The 14,115-nt window shown below is 43.6% G+C and overlaps 1 protein-coding gene across 3 annotated transcripts in view; it reads left to right on the top strand.

Moving 5' to 3' along the window:
• Positions 1-14,115, top strand: part of CD44 (CD44 molecule (IN blood group)) — an 83,745-nt gene that overhangs the window by 24,792 nt on the left and 44,838 nt on the right. For all 3 annotated transcript variants that reach the window (XM_079102057.1, XM_079102056.1, XM_079102058.1), the window contains exons 2-3: positions 7,693-7,858; positions 11,842-11,975. In XM_079102057.1, coding sequence (XP_078958183.1) covers positions 7,693-7,858; positions 11,842-11,975 — 300 coding nt within the window. The remainder of the gene's footprint in view (positions 1-7,692; positions 7,859-11,841; positions 11,976-14,115) is intronic.

Raw genomic sequence — 14,115 nt, 5'->3', positions numbered from 1 at the left:
AGTTGGGGCAACTTTCTTCTCTAAGTACCAGGAGATGAATAGCTCAGTTGAAAGCAACCCAGGACACATTCTGGAGGAAATTCCCCTGCTAGGATTGTGTATGACTGTTTTCTCTGCTCATTAAACTCTCACCCACCTCCGGGGCAATTCCGGGAAGACTGAGTCACTCAAGACTTATGGTCTGCACTGGACAGCCAAAGGCGACTCGGCCACCAAGTGTGATTTTGGCCTCATTTAGAAGCAGATGCTGAACAATCTGGTCTTTCACTAAGACCCATCACATGGGCGTCAGGAGTTGGAAGCAAGTGACATGGGGGCAGCAGAAAGGCTGCCAGCCTCCTAGACTGGCAGACCTGAGTGGCAGCAGGAGCTGTAATAGCTTGAAAGACTCAAAAGACTCCCAGAGGGAAACTTCTGGACTTTGAAGACATCAAACAGATGAAGAACAGAAAGACTTCCTCATGTCCTGTTAAGACAGTGGGGCTGTGGCTTCATCAGGATCAACTTGCTCAAACCTCTTATAACAGAGATTTTGGTGGCAAGAACACTGGACTAGGAGTCAGGAATCTGCAATTATGGTCCCCTGAGGTTCTGCCTTTCTCATAAATGTCTGGGAGACCATGCTCAGGCATTCTTGATTTTATTTTCTCTTATCTCTCTATTGTTCTTCCTGGCTTTACACATGGAAGAGCCAAGTATCAATAATGCTTTAAAAAATATTTGGCCCTTTCCCTCCCCATGTCTCATCAGAACCAGCTCAGTGAAGTTTATGAGTTGATCATCTTCTGTTTTGGACATGAGTTCAGCAAATCAGAAGACAGAAATAGAATCCTGACTGTTTAATGATAACTACTATAAAAGTGAAAAAGGTGGCCAGCTCACCAGTGCTTTGGGCTGCCACTGCCCAAGAGGTTGGTGTGGCTGATTCCCAGGAGTGCCATCAAATTGGATGTAGTCAGCCTAGAGTTGGATGCCAGGTTCCATCTAGATCAGCCGGGAACCTAAACTCGATCTGTCTAGACCTTTGGATTTGGCAGTAGACATCTCAAAATGTCACAAGGACAGTCTGTAATGTGGCAACCCAGCCCTGGGCTAATCCGGATCCCAGGGTCCACGCCCCATAGCGCTGCCTGACTGTGGCCAGGGCACTTAGACTGTAAAGGGCAAGAGACTTGAGGGCTGTAGCTGGGATTGAACTCTCAACTCCCAAAGACACCACGGGAAAGGCAACGGGCAGGAACAGAGCAAGGTGACTGGCTCACTGTTGGAAAGCCAGTGAACACTAGGACTGTAGAACCTCTCCCTTGGGAGAGGGTGGATGTTCCTTTAGTAAGGTTGTTTTCCACTGAAGCCTCACCAGGCCCTTGGTCAAAAGTTCTGCCCTGTAAGCCTTATGATCCAGAATCAAGGGAACTCTGTTCTTAAATGATATTCAATAAGCTCAAGTTGTTTTCTCTAGAGCTCTTTTAACGATCACCTCCCAACACTTTAAAAACCACACAGAGAATAGGTGGGGTTCCTCTCATCTTAGAATCTGTCCCATGCAAGAGCTGCCATTGAACACTGTGAAGTGACCAGCCAGACAGCCTGGTTCAAAACCTGGTCCTACCAGTTACCATACTTGTGAATTCTCCACGAGTAGATGAACTCATCAGAAACGTTGGGATCATAAAAGTCCTCATTGCATTGAATTTTCATGGGAATAAAATGAGTTATTAGGTGTAAAATGTTGAAAACTTTGAAACCAGAATAGATAATGTCTAATATCTAATGTCTAATAGATAATAACCTGCTGATGTTATCATGGTCTGCGATAAGTGAGCATGGGAATTAGACAAGTCACTGAGTAGCCAGAAGTAGTCTTACTCTCATCTTCAAGATAAAGCAACATCTCATCTCCACACACATAGCCTACTCTAAGACCAAAGCAGAAGAAAAATACCTAATTCTGCCTCATTCCTCCTGTGGAGATGACAGACAGGGACCAGACACATCTGGTTGGCTCATTAGAGAGAAAATGCCTTCATTTAAGGGCTATCTAGAGAAGTGAGGTTTGGAGAAGCAACCTCTCTTTGGGCACAGTATGGTGGCAGGTTTTCTTCTGGAGGTCTTGATAGGGCATGCACTGTTGACCTCCCCTCTTGGGACATCTGGCCTCAGAATGGCCCTGTGATGGCAATTGAGCCCTTTGTGGAGAGGACAGCTGAAAAGTTCAGACAGGTAAAGCCAGTTACAGAACTGAAAATAGGTCTTGGAAACATTTGCCGCCAAGGCAAAGAACAAATAGGCATGGAAGCAAAGCTTTAGCCTAAAGACATTTTTAGGGTCAATAGGCAATTCGAATAAAGCATCGCGGGTGCGACTAGATATACATGGGGAAGAGACCTGTTAGGGACCCTTCTTGTGCCTCGTGAGTCTGCTTGTCCTGTGGGCATTCATTCATTCACTCACTCATCTATTCATTCATTTTCTCTCATTTGGGGTACTGGGGATATAATGGTAGGAAGGGAGATACAGTTCAGCCGTCATGAATTCTGCAAGGATTTGCAAAATTCCAGAATTCCTGAATTTCTGATTAACAAAGAATCAAGACCGTGAAGATTATAGTTTCTTATACTCTTTACTTGGTTCTGTCACAGACTTCTTTGAGAAATTCCTGAGATCCAAGGGCACTACCCCGTCAAAGCACCTGTGCACGTGAATGTACACTCACCTATACACAGTCCTACACACAGTCCCACAGGTTCACAGAACCCTTGAAGACCAGCCTCTGGATTCCAGGTGGAAAGCTTCTTTTCACCCAGCTTTGTCACTATCCAGCGGGGTGGACACCTCCACTCACCTCTCAAGCAAGTTTGGGAATATGTAGATAATGGCAACCCGAGTGAAAATTACACAGTAATTTCCTCCAGAAGATGTTGCTTGTTATGTTCTACCACTTGGGAAATGACAGGATAGGACCAAGAAGCTATTTCTCATAGGCTCCATAATGTAGGCAAAGTTTGGAAATGTACAGGGGTGATTTTATTAGTGAGATCTATTTTTCTTGGTCTGAAGCTTAGGGAAGCTGTGGATAAGATTAGTGGTGTTATTCATCATCTCTGGCAGGTCATGTGCTGATAAATTTAAACAGGAGCCAGCACCCAGGATGGAGTTCCAACTTTCCCACTTGGATGACTTTGGGTGATTTCCTTTACCACTTAGGGCCTCGGTTTCCTCATCTCTAAAATGGGTTTGAGAGTAGTGCCTACCTCATAGAATTTTTATGGGATTTAAATTAGCTAAAGTACTTAAGGCAGCTAATACACATACAACATCCATTGGCTCTATTTATTAAGTGCCAAGCACCATATTAAGTTTTGACATGTCGTGTAATAGTCCCTCAAATGGTGGTATTGTCATTTCATCAAAGAGGAGGCTGAGCATCTGAGGGATTAAGTAACTGACTAGCTGCAGAAGAAGGGTCCGAGTCTGAAGCAGCTTTGGTCAGATCCCAGGTAGGTTGAAGTACCCACCTCCAGTGGGCTCAGTGCTGGGTCTGGCTCTATGGGCTATAGATTCTCTCTGGGAGCGCTCCTGCTCTCAGTCTACCTGGAAGGTCACTAGCCACCTGTGTAGACGAAGCTCCTGAGCATTCTACAGGCCAGGTGGTATTGTGCCCCTGGGAAGTCTTCTCCCTGAATCTGAAAGTGGCCTCAAAGAGTCAATGTTTCCATTGGGCCCATTCCATCTCTCAGAGTGTGCGTGTGTTGGGCAGGAAGGGGTTGGAACCGTTTATTCTTTACGTGATACAAGAAATTTATTGGAGACTAGAGGGTTCAATGGAAAACCTAACTTTATTTCCAACTGGAAAGTCTTGTTTGAGAGATGTAATTGGCCACTTGATATTCACTTCTTGAGTTCGAGTGGATTCTGAATCCCAGAGGTCTTTGTTTCTCAGAAGGCCACCTGAAAATGTCTCTGGAGTTCTTCCTCATGCAGTGTTGGCAGCATGGCCAGAACCATTATCATGGACACTGCCACCTTGTCCAGAGATGTTCTGTGGTCCATGAGGCTCACACTTCACACTTACTTTAATGCTACTTAAATCTTGGGACTATTGTCAGCTATGCATTGATGAGGTTAGAGGTTCAGAAAAAATGACCTAACTCGAGGTTAGGAGCAATAGGCAGTGGCCAAGCATTGTGGGCACTTGGAGCTCAGGCTGGTTAGGTTTGTTCTTGGCTCCACTGTTCTTACCTCTGTGCCTTAGTTTCTGTACCTGAAAAATGTTGATAAAAATATTAACCATCTCATAGGGTTGTTTAAGGATAAAATGAAGTAGCACTTGTAAAATGCTCACAAAGTACCTGGCATATACATAATAAGTGCATAAGAAGTATTAGCTATGAGTATTGCTGTTGGTATTATGAACATCCTCTAGGGTGATAATTTGGGTTTGCATAAGTGTTAAGGAAGCCTGTTGGAACATCTTTATAAATTGCCAGGGCTTGGGTGATACACAGTCTTGAAGCTTGGTCCCTTTTAAAGGCAAGAGGGACTTGGAGGAGAGGGACTGTGAATGTTCATGATAGTCAACATCATTTCTGCAATTCCTAAATGGCCGAATGCCATCAGAGTTAGGAGTTGAACCTTTTGGTGAGTTAACATAAATGCAAGCTGTGGAATTTTCAATTTGCCAAGAATTTCTTCCTTGATTCAGCAGCACTGTGTGGATACCTACAATGTATTGGGCCTTGTTTAAGCCTCAAAGTCTACCAAGACTGAAGGTTGAGGTTCTGTTTCATCCAGTCTCGGCTGACTGCAAGCAAAACACTCACTTAGCATCATGCTCGCCTAATGTGTGCATGTTCCGTCTATAAAGTTACATTGGGTGCTGCACATGGAACTCAAGGGATTTTACTCAAAAGTCTCAGCCTGAATGGTTTCTCTTACATTGGCATATTCTGTCTGCCAGGTGGCAAGCTAGAACTGAGTTTAGTAAGAAAGAAACTGCCATTCAGCTCCAAACCACTGTCCAGCCTCAGACTTTATTTTTAACTAGGAGAGAGAGCAGCCACCTGGGCCAGAAGCAGGTACTTTGTCTCTCCTGGCATCTGACTGAGGTCTCCCCTAGCACCCTCCCCTCCAAGAAGCTGATTGGGAAGTTTTGTTTTTCTTTTGCATGCTGGACAAGGAGAGGCCCTTGAAAGACTGTCAGTCAGAGTGACAGGTTCCCTTTGTAAGATTAGCCCACAGAGACCCAAGCCAAAAATGTCAGTAAAAACAAATAGTGTTTCCAAAGGGCCTGTGCATTTCCTTCCTCAAATTCTCATTGCTTCATGAGCCAAGTGTTGCAGGAGTGATTTGGGAGGACCCATCAGACCTGATAAGAAAAACTCTGCTCAAAAGCACATTTTCTGTTTCACTGATTCTGATTTTTTTTTTTCTTTAAGCACCCACTTTCTAGTGACAAAAACAAAAGAAAACACAGTTGACATTGACTTACATCTTTTCAAGTGCTACTTCTTATTTCTTCTTTTACTATTTTCAGAATAGGGGAAGATAATGTAGACTTTTGATAGTCTTCTTGTTTTGCTTTTGTCAACACTGATTTCTGGAGTTTGGAACCTCCTTCCTGCTCTAGAAGAGGAGAGTAGTTAGTTGTCACCTGTGCAACTTGGTAATAATGACCCTATCCTTGTCATCATGAAGCAACCATTCACGTGTTCCTCTCCCCTTCCTTCAGCCGCTCTGGTGATAGGAAATGATCCCAGAAAGCAGTTCAAAGCATGCATTTTAGTATGAAACATACCTGGGATCTATTTCTAGGTCTAACATTTAGTAGCTGGGTGACTTTGGGAAGCTGTTCAATTTTTCTGAGTTTTGGTTTCTTCACCTGTAAACAATACATAAACACATACCTAAAACTCACCTCTCAGAGGTTTGGCGAAGTAGATACAACACAGCCCCACAGGTGCTGGGTACCCAGGAACCCTGCTGTGAAAGATTTCTGCCACAACTGTCAGCTCAGAAAAGCAGGACGAAGCAACTGGGGTTCAGGAGAAGCCTGTGATTCTAGATGGAAATACTCATTTCCCTGGGCAACTCAATTTTCTGAACCTCAGTTTTCTTATTGATAAGTAAATAGAATTTTCCCAACTTCCTTCGGACTTGCCCAAGGGAAAATCCTGGAGTCTGCGTTAAAGCCAATCTTGTCATTTTATGCTTTACCTACCAGAATGGGCCTTGTCCATTTTCTCCTAGAGAAGGACTGGCTTTGAGTCCCGAGGAATCACTCAGAAGAAATAGAACTTCACCAGGCCAATTCCAATGCCTTCTATTTTCTGGGTGGGGAGTTTACTCACCAAACTGGGGATAATAAAGTTTCCAAAGAGTAATGAGTTTTCAATTAAGGTCTTTGAAGGCTTTTGAGATCGTTACACACAGAATCAAATAGAACAGGATGATTTCCAGCTCCTGACTGACATTTCAGATTAATGTCTATAAGACTCATAAAACTCTTCGTGTTAAGTAATCATTTACCCACCTGACAGCAGTTGAGCTTGATTTTCAATGCCATTAATTCTTGGGAACAAATAGCAGGCCCTGGATCTGTCGATATATTAAAAATGTGTTTCGAGGAAATTTCAAGGAGTCATTGATTCATCTGACAAATATTTGAGGAGCATCTGCTCTCTGTTGGGCACTGTTATAGGTGCTAGAGATACAGCTGCAACAAGTGAAAGGCCTTTGCCTTCTTGGAGCTATCACTCCAGGCAGGCAATGTCCAATTGTCCACGTGGATGAGCATGTTCTTACGCAGACACAAAAGCCAGGTGCAGGAGAGGGAGAAGCTGGTGGTTAGGTCAGAGTGTTCAGGGAAGGACTCCAAAGTAAGGGGTCGTGAAGTTGAACTTCTGAATGATAAACACGAACCACCCCTGTGAATCACTGAGGATGGAGCATTCCAGACAGAGGGGAAGGCAGGTGTGTGTTCTAAGATGGACAGGAGCCAGAGTACCTGAGGGAATTGATGGAAAACTTTTTTGCTTACAGCAGAGCAAGCCATGTGGAGGCTGGAGAAGGAGGCAGGAGCCAGAGTACCTTGGTCTTGACCATGGTGAAGACATTTGTTCTGGGTACAGCCAGAAGGCATTGGAGGTTCTTGGGTGAGGAAGCAATGCCATTTGAGGGTGGAATAATGCTCTAAAGGTTAGGTGGAATGAAGATTCCCAGATACAGGACTGTGCATCTAGTACAATTTCCACTATGCAGACATTTGAGTATACATATACCTACGCATATGTGTTACACGTGGCGGGGTGTGTTCAGTAAACAAACTGGAGGAACATGCAGCAAAATGCTGTAGCTTTCTCAGTGGTGGACTTGTTTTCCTTCATTACTTCCCTGATTTTTGTAAGGTTTCCATGAGTTCGTGTTACTTTAAATCAGATGCTTTTTAAAATAAACCTCTTTTGCATAGTAACCATGGATACCATAAGAGTGATGTGCTTGACCATGACTTATCTCAAATTTGAGCTTATGGAATGTTGTTTTGGTATGCCTGAGTGAACCTTGAAGGCTCTGGTCAGTAGAGACATTTATTTGACTCTTTCATGAGTCTTCCCTAAATTGAAGCTTCTTGCTGTTCATCTATTTTGATGCAAAGTATGCATGCAAAAGAATTAACATTTTTGTTTCCTTCTGCAGATCTGAATATAACCTGCCGCTACGCAGGTGTATTCCACGTGGAGAAAAATGGTCGCTACAGCATCTCTCCGACCGAGGCGGCTGACCTCTGCAAGGCTTTCAACAGCAGCCTGCCCACCATGGCTCAGATGGAACAGGCTCTAGCCAAGGGGTTTGAGACCTGCAGGTAAGCGACCAGCACCCACCCCTGGGAAAGCCAGTGGCCTGAGCCCAGGGGCGGAGCTTAGAACTGAAGGCGTCTTCCTGACAGCTGAATGGATTATTACCTAACGAGCTGGCCCCACCTATTAATTTGGCCAAGTCGATGTGGAACCAGCATGACAACTGGAATTTCAAGTCAGCCAAAGACACCTTTGTGAGTCATAGAGAGGGAGGCTGAGGAAGACGTTAAGGGTCATATCTGTTGGAATCCTCTTGTGTAATGTGCTTCCACAGCGCTCTCTGGGCTTTGAAGAAGCATGCAATATCATTGTCGGAACCACAAGAAAATGTAAACCAAATAACAGCATTTAAAATAAATATGTGCCTGGTTGAGTGTGGCCCTGCAGGCTTGGCTGAAAGCAGGTTTTGAAAACCATTTTGTGTGTGTGTGTGTGTGTGTGTGTGTGTGTGTGTGTGTGTGTGTGTTTCTGTTGCTTTGGTTTGAGAAAGTCAATAAAAAGGCATGAAATATTTTAGAATATGTTCCACTAAGATACATCATTATATGTCTCAGGTATCAGTGCTCCATAGAGCCTTCCTCAAACCATTTTGTTCCAAGATAATCACAACAGATGGGGGCCTTATTTTTTAAATTTTTGAGGCAAGGATTGCACACAAAGAGCCAGCCATGGTGACAGCCACAGCAGAGTGTTTGGGTCTGGTTTAATTTCACTACAAGAGGTCAGGGGAGTCTCAGTAAGTGCTCTGAAGTTTCCACCCCAACTTGCGGCCTAGGGAAAGTGGGCCTTCCTTCTCTTCAATGCACATACATATACACAGGCTGCTTTTGGAAAGTAAAGCTGCAGCATTCTTTATGAAAATGACTAAATGTCAGTTAAATGCAGCTCTTGCCTGTCCTTGGTTACAGTCATTCACTCACCTCAAGAGTGGTAGCTGAGACTCTTCCTCAAATGAAAGAGGAAAATCTGTCATCTACAGTGGTTCTAATATAGGAGGTTCTAATATAGCTACATGTGGTAATTTCTACTTATATTAAAACTAAACTTACTTTAATTAAAACTAAAGAATATGAAAACTTGAGTTCATCACTAGATTTCAAATGCTCAACTAGCCACAAATGGTCAGTGGCTGTTGTGCTGAATGACACAGATTCTATGCAGAGTATATGCATCATTGAAGAAAGTACTCTCAAGCAGTACCACTCCAAAACAAAGAGCAGATGTACTTGACATCTCTGTGTCTGTATAGAGCTGAGTCTGGGAGAATGTACAAAGAGCAGACAGAGGAAGATTGCTTCGGGACCTACTGAACCTGAGATGAAAGAAGGCCAATTAGCAAATCCATTTATTGGATTCCCAAGGCTAATTGTTTAAATTTGACCCTGACTAGGCCACTAGGCTGAGAAAGTGGATTTAGTAAGTTGTACTTTGATTGTGAAATACAGACAAGTCCTTTGAGAGACTTGAGAGAGGTGTTCTCATACGCCAAAACCAAGGAGAGCTCTTGTTCTTGGCAGGGCTGTCAGGGAGTGCCGAGGTGCCAGGAGCCCTACTGTCCCCTTGGCTGCATCTTCTACTTAGTTTTTAAATCATCCTCTGGGTTGATTTTACTACCCTGCTAAAGGAATAAAGAATTGAGGCTTAGATAAGTTCTGCAGTTTTTCCTGAATCACACAGCTTGCATAGGAGGGCAGGATTTGGTCCTACTTAGTCTGAACTGGGACAGGATTTTTAGTGATCAAGCCTTCCTGAGGGGAAGCAGGGAGTTAAGTATGCTGCACCAATTTGCTGAATATTTCTTTCCTCCCTGTGCATGCCACACACACACACACACACACACACACACACACACACACACACACACAATTTCTAATATCCCCAGCTCATATATAGTGCAACACATAAAAACCACAGACAGCCAGGCACAGGGGCCCATGCCTGTAATCCCAGCAGCTCCAGAGGCAGAGGCAGGAGGATCATGAGTTCAAAGCCAGTGTCGGCAACTTAGCAAGGCCCTAAGCAATTTAATGAGACCCTATCTCTAAATAAAATACAAAAAAGGGATGGGATGGGACTCAGTAGTTAAGCACCCCTAAGTTCAATTCCCGGAACCCATCCCCCCACCCCAAAAATCACAGACAACATGATGAGGTAAAATACCAGTAATAACTTATAAAGCGAGTGTGTATTTTGTACCTACTTGTCAATGTGATGTGATAGGGTGGGGTGGGGTGGGGTAGGGTAGGGAATAGGTTCACTGAGGAGTATTATTTAGCGAAAAGAAAAAAAAAAAAAAACAATGTAAAACCATGCCAAAGAAATAGATCATTTCAACCCTAACTGGTATTAAATGTTGCAAAACTCCTTTCCATAATTTCATTCAGATAGCTTTTAATCAAACACCTGCCACAGGACAGATAGCAGACAGTCTCACGGGCAAAAACCTCAGCAGCTACCCTTCTTTGCCTGCCCCACCCTGATCAGTAGCAACACTCAGATACATGAAAAATTATTAAAGTTTAATTGTGACGCTCCCCCTCCCCAGCTAAGGAGACTTTGGGAAAATCAGTCTGTTGGTTCAGAAGAGGAATTAGTCATGCAAGTGATCATTGCAACATAGACATAATGAGCTCTGTGTGCTTAGAAACTTCCAACTCACACACATTTCCATGAATCTTGCAGGGCCACGCACTCTGTGCTGTTGCCCCTGGCAGGAAAGATTAAAGGATCTGTGCAGTCCTTTTTAGCCAGCACTGCATTTTCAAAAACCTGCTGGATTTAGCTTCTCCCTCTTTGCCCTCGTGCTGCCCTTGTCTCCTCCCTTGCAAATGGGATATTCTCAGCAATTTTTGAGTCATTTTCTATTTAGAAAAAAAAAAATTGTGTCATGAGTATGTAGCCACTAAGATGCTGCTAGAAGAAGCTGGGCACTGTGTGCTATTCTGAAAGGGCCTCAGCCCTGCATAACATGCTTCCAGAAACACCTTGGTAGGGAGAGAAGAGCTAAACACCCCTCCCACCACCACCCATTTGCTGCACCTGGAATGTTCTTAAGCTATGTGAACCATTGCCACCTACTCACTTAATTGCTCTTTCTCTCATTTTAATGATGGTCAGTTTATTTCCGCTGGCAATGGAATTATGCATGGGATCCTCATGAGACAGAACATGCTGTGTGACTTGGCATAGGAACAAGTGTTCATGTTCAGAATAATGGAGTGTGGAGTGAGGGACTCTCAGGATAAGGTCAAACTAGGAAAGAGAAGCAGTGGATAGAAAATAAGGCAGGTATGAAATCTGCACTGAAATGAAGAACCAACCCTTCCTGTATCATAGGAGTGGGCTATAGGTCTTTCTGGAAAATATAAAGGTAATTGAATACCAGAGTGAATCCCACATCACAGCTTTTCTGTGACTCAGTTTCCTTCTGCTTGTTCCAACCAACTTGACACTGTTGATCACAAGTTTTGTTTGAAACTGCTGGTTTTTTTTTTTTTTCTTTTATGAATTTTCTTTATTTGAAAAGAAAAATAGCTGGGCATGGTGGTGCATGCCTGTAATCCCAGCGGCTTAGGAGGCTGAGGCAGGAGGATCACGAGTTCAGATTCAGCCTCAGCAAAAGCGAGGCCCTAAGCAATTTCGTGAGACCCTGTCTTCTAAATAAAGTATAAAAAGGGCTGGGGATTTGGCTCAGTGGTTAAGTACCCCTGGGTTTAATCCCCAGTACCAAAAAAGGAAAGAAAGAAAAAGTAAAGGCTGTTCATGGATCTGTAAATAAGATCACTTTGTCTCTGTTAGCCTTGTTGATCTCTTTTATTCTCCTGTGCTGTTATTATGGGATTTCACATAACTCAGTTGTTGAAATCTCTAACATCCCTAAGAGTGAATTGAATGAAGTCTTAAAATGCATTAAATATCATTTGATGGGATATTATGGAATTCCCATGGCAGCTGTGCAGGTCAGTAACCTCTTGCTTTTCCTTGGCAGGTACGGGTTCATAGAAGGGCACGTGGTGATTCCCCGGATCCACCCCAACCCCATCTGTGCAGCAAACAACACAGGAGTGTACATCCTCACCTCCAACACCTCCCACTACGACACGTTTTGCTTCAATGCTTCAGGTTGGTTCTAAGTGCACTGTGGCTGTCAGCAGCGTGGTTGGACGGCAGCAGTCCTGTGTCACCATACATGGGGATTTATGTCGCTTCCATTCATATAAGGGGTGCTCACTGCGTATCCCTATAGCAGCTGCAAATAATGAATGCATAAATATTAAACACTTAACATAAACTCAGAGAATGATATAAGTGCTAAAAAAGAAAGCAAAATAAAAGAAAATAAAAGGTTAAAAAGTACTAGGAACTGGGCAGGGGGCCCAGTGGCTCAGGAGGCTGAGGCAGGGGGAATTGCAAGTTCAAAGCCAGTCTCAGGAACTTAGCAAGGCACTAAGCAACTCAGGGAGACCCTGTCTCTAAATAAAATACAAAACAGAACTGGGGATGTGGCTCAGTGGTTGAGTGCCCCTGAGTTCAATTCCTAGTACCAGAAAAAAGAAAAAAAAGTGCTAGGAATGCTTTTCTTTTCTTTTCCTTTCTTTTTACTGAGGAGGTTCATTTAGGAGCCCTGATCAAAGTGTGAAACCATTGGCAGAAGGAGCAGCCAGTGCAAAGCCAGGAATGTAGGAGCATCCTGTCCTATTCCAAGGACATCAAGGAGGCCAAGGTGGCTAAAGTCCAGTGATCAGAAGGGTGACTGCCAGGAAATACAAAGGGGTCAACAGGGGCCAGGTCATGTGCAGTGATTCATTCAGTATATGGGAAGTCATTGCAGGTTTTGAATAGGGGAGAGATACATGAATCTAAGAATAGATTTGAGGAGCAAGCCAAATGGTTTAGCTGAGAATACTTATTATATGTGGAGCTGAAGAGGAAGCAAAGAGGGTGTGAGATAGACCCTCTACCTTCTTGAATGTTCCTTACCCAACAGTTGACACAACTATACAACCAGAGAATGAGAAAGCTAAATGAAGATGTAGATGCTGAACTGGGGGCCAGACTTCCTCCCCATCTGTGAAACTCTTCCAACCCCTAGCCTAGAGATTCATGCTTACAAGACTAATTCAAGTCCCAGCAAAATCAAACAATTCTAGGTACTATGAGTCTTTAGGGTCTTTTTGAGAAGGATCAAAACCATAAATGTCAAATATATCCATGCCAACAATCAAAGGTCTGGCTTCTCAAACTGAGCCATCTGTTCCCCCTGAAGGTTTGAAGCTGCATTAAAGGGCAAGGTGAAGCTTTGGGGTAAACATGGCACATCTTCCTGGAGTGTCCCTTTTCCTTAACGGTGGGAAGGGGATGCTAAATTAGCTGTAAAGTGACTTAAAACGTTAACTAGGTGAAAAAAATATAGATATCATCTACAGTAGTAGAATATAAAACCTGCATGGAATTTTAAGCTGAAGAAGGGACACTGCTGTCATTGTGGGGTGGCATCAGTGACTGGCTTCAGACTGTGCCTCCCAACCATTGTTGCATAAGCATTATCAGCATGGGAATTCAGAGAAAATCTAGAATTTAGGAGGAAAGAAAAATAAGGGACTGGATAGTTAAAACAGTGTATGTGAAGTCAGTGAATTCTGCCAAATGGATAAAGGTCACTCATCCTGTGGAGAAACACTCAAAGCAAGGAGGAGAAAGCAGTAGAACATTGACTCCTCCCTGTTATATGGGCAGAGGACCCAAATGGAGTTTGATCCAAAGGGGAACAGTCCAGCGGAGGCTAGACAGGACCTGGTCCACACCCAGATGTCCATTCTAATGATATTCTAATGAACGCAACCACGTGGGAATAAACAGGAACTACATGCCCAGCAATGTGGTGGCTGCTTGCTCCATCTTGGCATGAAAGGTGAGATAAGGGGACTGGTCCAGTGCTGGGGCTGGCTTGTTGCTTCTCCTGCTGCGTTGTGAGCAGGCAATGCATTCAGTAAAGGATGTAGTCATGTTCATTTTTTCTTGCCTGTTTTACAAGTTGGTGTCACTTTGGGTTAAGGTTTTGAGAACTTTCATTCAAAAAGGCAGAAGCTCATGCTGATTTATGGTCTGAAATCTAAGCCCTCCGGGTTAGATGAGGCTTTTTTTTTTTTTTTTCTTTGATTTTGCCCATGATGTTGGGTTCATTCCCAAAAGTAGGTTCAATAGCATTAACTTTTCCCTCCTTAGAGAGGGGGTGTTAATTTGAAAAACAATACTGGGGATG

This window comes from Sciurus vulgaris, assembly GCF_902686455.1.
Source record: "Sciurus vulgaris genome assembly, chromosome: 11".
NCBI classification, from domain to species: Eukaryota; Metazoa; Chordata; class Mammalia; order Rodentia; family Sciuridae; genus Sciurus; species Sciurus vulgaris.
This window is presented reverse-complemented; position numbering and strand designations above follow the sequence as displayed.